The 9518-nt window shown below is 51.2% G+C and overlaps 1 protein-coding gene across 1 annotated transcript; it reads left to right on the forward strand.

The window, feature by feature from the left end:
- Window positions 1–1331: 1331 nt before the first annotated feature.
- CCL22 (C-C motif chemokine ligand 22) lies at window positions 1332–5337 on the forward strand (the record flags this gene model as incomplete). The annotated part of the gene is made up of 3 exons (XM_082677776.1): window positions 1332–1404; window positions 2621–2744; window positions 5253–5337. The coding sequence occupies 3 exons, from the start codon at window positions 1332–1334 to the stop codon at window positions 5335–5337; spliced, it is 282 nt and encodes a 93-aa protein (XP_082533902.1).
- Between the last annotated feature and the right edge of the window lie 4181 nt (window positions 5338–9518).

Below are 9518 nucleotides of genomic sequence, written 5' to 3' on the forward strand. Positions count from 1 at the left end.
TACCCCACTCTTGGTAGACCCTGGAATGCCAAGACAAATAAAGGGAGACCCCACCTTCTAAGAGCTTGGAGTTTGGCTTCTGGGAGGAGATTGAGAAAGAGAAAACCTGATGTAGTCTGTTCAAGTCCACGTTCTAGGTCACCTCAGAGAATTTTGGAGTCCTGAGGGGGTGTGTTTACCTAGAAGGTGACATTTCAAATGGCTCCTGATGCACGAGTAGGAGTTTACGCGGTAGAGAAGTGGCAAGGGCATTCACGGCCAGGGACAAGCCACAGACCTCTTTGAAAAACTCTGAGGACTGTGGATGTGATTCCTCAGGGGAGTGAGACCAGCTGGGCAGAGGTGGTGGGGTCGTGTCTGAAATGGAGGCCTTGAAGGCCACAGTCAGGGGCATGGGTTCAGGGGGCCACAGCAGGGTTTTGAAGCAGGAGAGAGGCATGTGCAGCTTTGAATCCGGGCTACTCACTCTGGTCACTGCAGTGTGGATAGGGGAATGAGGGGCCAGCATCTGAGCCTGAGGTGGAGGTGGCCTGGACTGGGCAGGGACAATGGGGATGGAGATAAGTGGACAGATCCGAGACAGACTGAGGTAGTAGAATCAGTGGGACACGGCGGTAGATTGAGAAGGGGCTGGGTGAGGAAGAGCGTGGAGACAGCTGCGAAGGAAGGACAGGCAAGATGGAGATGTGTGGAAGCTCTTTATAGCTGTTGAGTGGACCATGAACTGGCCCAAGCTGAGACTTTGTGAGAAGCCCTAGAGGACACCGGTGATGGGGCAGAGAAACTAACCCAATGGCTTCATAGGCTTCTCCCTTTGAAGACCGATCAGTGATGAAGGTCACCCTTCATCAAGATGGGCCTCAGTTCCAGGTGAGGGTGTAGGGCTATTTGGCTCCTGTCCACATTCTCACTTGATTTACAAACAACCACTGGGGTAAATACGTAGGACTGCAAAACCATCTCTCCCATTTCTAGATGGGTAAACTCAGTCCCAGAGACATCCAGAGACATGGCCAAGGCCACACAGCCAGCAGACCCCAGGGAGAACAGGCCTCCAAGAGGCCCAGCTCAAGGGGGATTTTGCAAGTCTCTTGGGACCCAGAGGGGAGGTCAGGGTGGGGGTCCCCTTTGAGTGGTTCCTGGCCACAGAGAATTTCCTTCTCTCTGGAGGAAGTGGGAGTTCTTCTTTCATAACGTGAATGTCAGAGATTCTGGGCTCACTGGTGACTAAGAGTGTCTGAGGCTTGTGGGTGTAGCAAGCGTTTAAATACCAGAGCTTCCTGTCCTTTGGCGATTGTAGACACCTGAGCTGGGACACACAGGACGAAAGTATGGCCAGCCTGCAGACCCCACTCCTGGCTGCCCTCATCCTCCTTGCTATGATACTTCAAGCAACAGAGGCAGGTGAGGCTGGGAAGAGGGAGGGCTCTCTGCAGAGGTCAAGGTCAGATACTGGAGTATCATCCTCATGTGGTAGAAAGAGCACTGAACTGAGAGCAGAAGACTCCAATCTGCCGCTGGCTCTTGGGCTAGTCCCATTGCTTCTCTGGACCTCAGTTTATACATCTGTTAGATGGATAGTCTTGAAGGCTTGGAGTCTAGGATCTATCTCAGCTGGGCTCGGGGTTGTAGTGGGCATGGCCCAGCGTCTCCTACTCCAGAGAACTCAAGGGTAGGGCCTTGGGATGTGAAGAAGGAGCCACTGAAGGAGGCCAGCTGGGGTGGGTAAAGGCAGGAGCAACGGTAATAGATGTTCCCTCAGAAAACCAGTCCTGCCCTCTCACCGCCCCATTTTTCTCCAGAACCTGCCCTCAACACTGGGTTTCTGATTTCTCTTTCCATCCCAATGTACACTCTTCTGCCCTATGATGGGCAGGGGAATGAGAACTGGACTGGGAGTCTGGGAGCTAGGAACAACACTGCTCAGTTATTGGGGTTCCTGAACACCTTCCCTGCATGACAGGCCCCATAGGGTAGGTACTATTATTACCCCCTGGGTCTGAGGAGGAAATCAGGTCTCAGATGTTAAGTGACTCACGGCAGAGTGAGACTCGAACCCGGGCTTCCATGCCTGGACTCTGCCTGAGCCCTTGTCCTGACTCTCCAGGGTCATGCTGTGTGATCTGGGCAAGTCCTCCCCCATCTCTGGACCTCAGCCTCACCATTTGCACCATGAAGGGGATTAGGGTAGATGTGAGCTGAAGGGACGTTCTCAGGTTACCTGGGAAGTTCTTCAAAGTGTCCACCTGGTTCAGCAGGGCTGGGACTAGGCACCGAGCTTTTCCGACAAGCTCCTAGGTGATGCTGATGGTGTGGGTCCACAGACCTCAACTTGAGTAACAAGGTTCTAAGGCTCCTTCCTGTTCAGCGTGTCTGGTCCCATCTAGAGCTTAGGGCATTGTTGATGCTCGGTCATTCTGAATCCCTCTCCCTTGAGCTGACCAAAGCAGAGTGTAAACTTTGGGCACTCAGCGGCTTCTCAGAGGCCCCAAGAGTGGGGACTTTGAGGGCCCAGAATCCTCTGGACACCAACCTTCCACGTGATAACAGAAAAGCTGGGTCAGAGGTTTGGGCCAAGGGAGAGCAGCCTGTGACTCCTCTGAGCACCCTTCTCCCCCAGGCCCCTACGGTGCCAACGTGGAGGACAGCATCTGCTGCCGGGACTACATCCGTCACCCCCTGCCCCTGCGTCTGGTGAAATATTACTACTGGACTTCGGAGTCCTGCCGGAGGCCTGGCGTGGTGTGAGTAGGAAGCCGGGGAGACAAGACCTTGGAGAGCTTGACGGGTGGGGCCTGGGAGGCTGCAGGTGCACTCAGGGATGGAGGAATGCAGCCAGATGTCAGCTGGGAGCACTTGGCCGAACTAGACGGCTCAGCTGAGGCTTGGGTGGACCAAGAAAAATATCACGTTATCATTCAACAGATATTCTCAGGCACCTCTTATGTGCCAGGCAGCGTGCCAGGTTCTGAGGATGCAGAGGGTGCCGCTCCACCCCGGCAAGGCAGATAGGTAGTGCAGAGCTGCCATAGAGCGTAGGGTTCAGGGTACGGGCAGTATGCCTGGTTCCGCTGAGTCAGCAAAGATGCTCCCATCAGAAGCATCTTGGATCCCAGTGCCCTGGGAGTCAGTTACTTGAGGCAGCCTATTCTTACCAGGAGCATATTAAGAGCTGACACTAAGTGCTTCCTCAGGGCCAGGCACTGTTCTGAGCATGACTGTTTAATTCTCACAATGATCCTATAAGGAGGTGCTATTCTTTCCATTTTACAGATGGAGAAACAGGCTTGGGGTGGGGTGAGGGGAGAAGTGACTTGCTCAAGGTTGCCCAGGCTGGAACCAGGACTCCTGGGTCCTCGTTTAGGGCTTTCTCCTAAGGTTCTCATTCTCCTTTGCTTCTTTGCTTCCTTTTCCTCGGCCTGGAGCCTGCCCCCGCCCCTGCCCCTCCCCCTGCCCCTGCCCCTGGCTGGGTGACGGGACCTGTCCTTTCTGGGGCAGCCCCTCTGGCTGCTGCCTGCCAAACCACAGAGTGGGGGGTGTTTGAGCTTGGGGATTTATGACCCCCTTTGGGGCCCTGTCATCTTCTCATCTGAATCCTTCTCACTCATCTTCCGTCCCTCAGAGGGGTCTGTGGGTAAAGTACAAGAAGGCTGAAACAGGAAGGCCTGCCACAGTTCTGGTCACTTCAATACTGGGCCTCAGTTTCCCAATCAGTATAGCGGGAGTGATCACTTTCATTTATTTTTTTAATCAAACATGTAGAGAGTGCTTGTTAAGTGCTAGGCACCGTTATAGACGCTTTATAAACATTAACTCATTTAATCCTTCAAGCAACCCTATGTAGTAGGTACTGTTACAGTCCCAGGTACTGTTACAGTCCCCCTTTTTTTTTTTTTTGCGGTACGTGGGCCTCTCACTGTTGTGGCCTCTCCCGCTGCGGAGCACAGGCTCCGGACGCGCAGGCTCAGCGGCCATGGCTCACGGGCCCAGCCGCTCCGCAGCATGTGGGATCTTCCCAGACCGGGGCACGAACCCGTGTCCCCTGCATCGGCAGGCAGACTCTCAACTACTGCGCCACCAGGGAAGCCCCTACAGTCCCCTTTTTCCAGGTGCATAAATGTGCACAGCGAGTTACGGGGCCCCTCAAGCATCACAGGCAGAATAATAGTAAGTGGGAGGTGTACTGCTCAACGCCTGACATATAACAGATACTCAGTGAGAGACGGTACACATGTGATTATTGGATCTCGAGCCAGAAGGGATTCTAGAAAGAATGTGGCTCAATGAATGAGAAGATCAAAGCTCAGAGAGGGTCTGAGCCTTGTCCAGTGTCACAAAGCAGCCAGGGCAGGCTGTCCACGTGGCCAAGATCAACACTGCTTTGCTGCCTTCTTTGTTCTTTCTGTTTATTGGTCATCTGGGGGTGCGTGTGTGTGTGTGTGTGTGTGTGTGCACGCAGATCAGGGGTGTTTGTTGCAGCTCTGGCAAAAGTGGAAGCCTTAGCCCACTACTGCCATGTGGTCTTGGGCTATTGTTCACCTCTCCTCTCTGTGCTCAGGTCTCTCAGAGGGGCCTGGGTGGGGATGCTCGTTCACAGCGAGCACGATGAGTCAGGTCTTACCAGCTCTGGCACTTAGACAAGTTGCTTTACCCCATTGGGCCTCGCTTTCTTCAGCTATTAAGTAGATAGAATATTGGAGGCTCATAGGGTTGTTGTAAGGACTTATTAAGGAAATCAATGTTAAAAGTTCAGGCCAGGTCCTGGCACAATTATATATCACCTACTGTCTGCTGTGCACTGTTCTGAGCACTCCAGTTTATATTAACTCATCATATCTTCATCAAATTCCTATGAGGTTGGACCAGAATTATCATGCCCGTTTTACAGATGTGGAAACTGAGGTTCAGAGAAGTTAAGGGGCTTGCTAACATGTGGCAGAGCTAGAATTCTAATCCGGATAGGCTGTCTCCAAAGTTCATGCTCTTGGCTACTACCCAATACTCTCTCCCAAGGCAATGTCAGCAAAGATTATGGGACTCCTGGGCATTCTATTTCCTGGCCTGCCCTGGCACTCATGGCTGGGGCTGAAGGTATGGGAAGTCCTTGCTGCTTATCTCCCCCTCTCCGTCTTAAGAAATGTGTTTGCCTACAGCAGGTGTCTCATAATTGCTAAGGTTCTGCAGCGGGGCTGTGGCATCCTTGCTGCATGCTAATGGCACCTCCTTGTCTCCCTGGTGTTTCCGCCTTCCAGCTTGCTAACCGTGAGGGACCGAGAGATCTGTGCTGATCCCAGACTGCCCTGGGTGAAGAAAATTCTCCAGAGGCTGGACCAATGAGGCAGGCCCTGCCCTGATGACCGTGGCCTTGGCTCCTCCAGGAAGGCTCATGGAGCCCCACCTCCCTGCTGTTACAGCTGCTCCCCGACACAACCCTGTACCAACAACCCTCTCAGCGGTCCCTGATCTTGATGTCTGCAGCTGTCACTCCCAGTCAAGCCTCCCACTGTCACTCTCATCTCCCCACTTACCCTTCCAACCCATCCTCTGCCCCACCAAAGCCAGAGGGTCCACAGTCCTGGTCAGTCAGTCCCCTGCTCAAAATCCTTCCATGGCTCCCCTTTGCCCTAGGCTGAGGTCAGAGCTCCTGAGCCTGGCATCCCTGCCCTCCAGATCTGGGTCTTATCCTTTGCCTCCAGCCCTGCCTCATTTCCCTCCATGCATGTTGGACTCCGGCTCCCTGTTCTCCCAAACCCACGTCATACATTTCCACTTCTGGCTCTTTTCCCGAGCTGCTCCTGACACCCAGAATGTCTCCCCATCCTCTGCACATGTCCAACCCCACCAGCCCTCCAGGGCATCACTCAACCTAAGCAGCCAGTAATTGAGTCATTTTTAGACTTCCCCTGGCCCTCTGTCCCCTTTTAACAGCCCTGATCACAGTCTACCCAGAATTCTCGGGAACTGGGAGCTTGTCCTCCAGCAGCACCAGCTGGACCAGTATCCACACCTGAGTTACTTTTGTCTCCCGGCTTCTGGCACAGAGCACAGGGCCTGGCTCAGAATCAGGGCTCAATAAGAGGCTGCAGGTTGAATCAATAAAAGTAATGTCCGTCTCCCACCTCTCAAGGGCTCTGACACATCAATACAGAGACTCAAGGTCATCTAGAGAAGGGCTGGCGGGGTTCATTAGGAAGCCTCAAATTTACCCAGATTCACCTTTCTTCCCCATGTTACCTCTTTAACCTTCTTGCCTCCCTTGGGTTTTTACTGCTTCTCCAGCATCCAGGCCTGACCTCTTCAGAGTCCCGAATTTCTTCTTCCTCCTTCCCCAAATAGCTGACAACCAAATTCCTGCTATGGGGTGAATGAGTACCCTTGGCTTGCTATTATAAGCTCTAGTTATATATGTATAAGAAAAGAGGGCAAATGCTTAAAAGGCCCAATGGATGACTGGAAGAATTTTAAGAAATGTGTGGGAGGGGGACAAGGTAGAGATTTCCTGGTCCTTGGAGTGAATGTGTGGGGTATAGTTAACTGAAAGAGCCTTGGATGGAGGTTGTTCTCAGGTGGCTGGGGCCAGGCTAAGGACTGGGACTTAGGACTTATCTACACCTCTTTGAGGACCACAGCTTCCCCAGGTATCTGTGCTTGTTCCTTTCGGAGGGAGCCTGGTATAGTATGGCAGGGTGGTTGTTGCTGTGTGACCCTGAGGAGACCATCTAACCTCTCTGAGCCTCACCTGAGAATGAGAATACCTACCTTATGGGATTGCTGTGGGGCTCAGATCCAAGTCACAGAAAATGTGGCTTTGCCGGCCATGAAACTCAGTGTCTTCCAGGGCTTGTGTCCCACCGGGAACCCAAGGTCATTTGCCCACTATAGGCACCAGAAGTGTTAACCTGCCCACTGCCCATGCACAGGGCCTTCAATTTTTCTGGGATCTCCCTCCACTCCTGTCCTGCCCTTGCCCTTGCCCCTCAAGCCTTCTGGAAAATAAATCCTCTACAACAATGTCTGTTTTGTTCCTTGGCATGTGCTGCTCCTGTGAAGTGGGGCAGGGGACGCATGGCCCCTCTCTCCCAGTGGGGAGGACCTTGACGTTGATATGTGAGCTGGCTTGCCCAAGGTCACCCTGTGAGAAGGTGGGAAATCCCAGCTAGACATGAGGACCTGGGAAGTAGCTGAGCAGGTGCCAGCAGGGAACCCCACACATTTGTCCACCCTGGGACCACTCGTCAGCAGGAGCTGATGAAATCATTCATTCAGTCCTCAAGTCTAGATCTTTGAGCACCATATTCATCCATTCGTTCAATAACCCAATCTCAACCTTCCCACTTCAAGGGTGGACACAGAGGCAGAGGAGAGTGTATCAGTCAGGAAATGCTACTTCTTGCAAAAAACAAGCCCCCAAATCTCAGTGGCTCAACTCCATAGAAGTTTTTTTCTTCTCACACGAAGTCTTATCAGGCATTCCTGGTCTGTGGGCGACCTTCCATCCATGTGGTCATTCAAGGACCCAGGCTGCTTCCTTCTCATGGCCCTGCCCACCTCCAGGACCAGGTCTCCTCTCCATCATCCAGCAGATGAGAAAAGAGAATAGAGGCTTGTGGGAAGGTTTTTTATGAGCTGGGCCAGGAAGAGGGGCTCATCACTTCTGCCCACGTGCCATTGGCAGAACTTAGTCACATGACCACCCTGACAGCAAGGGATGCTGGGAAGTGCAACCAAGCTGTGTGTCCAGGAGGAAGAGGGAGTGGGTTTGGGGAACACTTCAAACCCAGTTCATCTGGCGCTAACTTCCCTGGACCCTCAAATGGGCCTGCTTCCCTGAAGTTCCTGGACACAGCTCACTCTGCCAAAACAGCAATAACAAAAAAAGGACTCCTCTGCCCTTGTTGCATCTTCATTATTTCCTCGGTGTGCATACCGTTCCATGGACATCTTGGCACAAGTGGCCTTTGGGCCCCTTTGGATCTGGCTCTCACAGTGGGATTTCCAGGGTTGAAGCTACAGACACCTAGAACATTGTCTGGGAGGCATGGAGAAGCATGATGAAGGGCACAGGTCACGGATTCAGACAGATATAGGAATTTTCACTGGCTGCGTGTCTGGAACAAGTTACTTGGTCCCTCTGAGCCTCAATTTCTCCCTCTGTGAATAGGGGGCAATAAAAGCACATGGTGCATGTAGTTGTGAGAATCTCATAAGGAGGTACAGACAGCCCAATAACAAAATGGGCAAAGACTAGGATGGACAGCTCTCCGAAGAAGATATTCAACTGGTTAACAAGCACATTGTAGGGCAGCAACGTTTGCCACCCCAGAATGTGTCTCTTTGGCATGAGGACTAACTTAGGCTGATTATTTTTAAGAAACAGAAGACTCGGGAAGTTTTCCTTGTTACTCCCACCTTAACTGCCCGAAAGAATTTAGATAAAGGACTGGTCACAGTTACAGAGCTATCGCCAGAGGTATCTGCAAAGAATATGGGGCTCACTGTGGTGGGGAGGACTCGGCAGCATCTAGAGATCAGGGTCCACTCTGTGTCCCGTTGTCTCTGCATGACCCAGCAAACATTTATTTACCAAACATTTGCTTTTCTATCTCCCTGTGGATCGTCTTCCTCCCCTTTGAAGTCCCAAACCACTACCCCCAGCGACCTCTTGTCTTTAGCTGAAGATAGTATTTAACGTGAAGGTTTCAGCCATTTTGGCAAGTTACTCCGTTTTCCTGGGCCTCTCCCATATATACAAGTTATTAAACTTTTGTTTGATTTTCTCCTGTTAATCAGTCTCATGTCACTTTAATTCTTAGACCAGCCAGGAGAACCTAGAAGTGTAGAGGAAAATTTCTTCCCACCCAACACATGAAAAGATGCTTAACAACACTAATCGTTAGGGAAATGCAAATCAAAACCACAATGAGATACCACTTCATACTCATTAAGATGGCTATTATAAAAAAAAAAACAATAAGGTTGGTAAGAGTGTAGGGAAATTGGAACCCTCGTGCATTGGTGATGGGAATGTAAAATGGTACAGTTGCTGTAGAAAACACTGTGACTCTTTCTCAAAAAATTAAACATAGAACTACCATATCCAGAAATCCCACCTCTGGGCATACACACAAAAGAATTGAAAGCAGGGACAGGAGCAGATATTTGTACATCCGTATTCATTGCAACATTTTCTGAAATAGTCAGAAGGTGGAAACAACCCAAGTGTCCATCGATGGATGGATGCATAAGCAACATGTGGTCTATCCGTACAATGGAATATAATTCCACCTTAAAAGGAAGGAAATTTTGACACCTGCTACAACAGGGATGAACTTTGAAGACATCGTGATAAGTGAAATAAGTCAGTCACAAAAAGACAAATACTGTATGGTTCTTAGAGGAGTCAAATGCATAGAAACAGAAAGCAGAATGGTGGTTTCCAGCAGCTGGGGCAGGAGGAAATGGGAGTTACTGTTTAGCAGCTCCAGAGTTTCAGTTTTGCAAGTTGAGAAAGTTCTGGA

The sequence above is a fragment of the Grampus griseus genome, assembly GCF_964374135.1.
Source record: "Grampus griseus genome assembly, chromosome: 19".
NCBI lineage: Eukaryota > Metazoa > Chordata > Mammalia > Artiodactyla > Delphinidae > Grampus > Grampus griseus.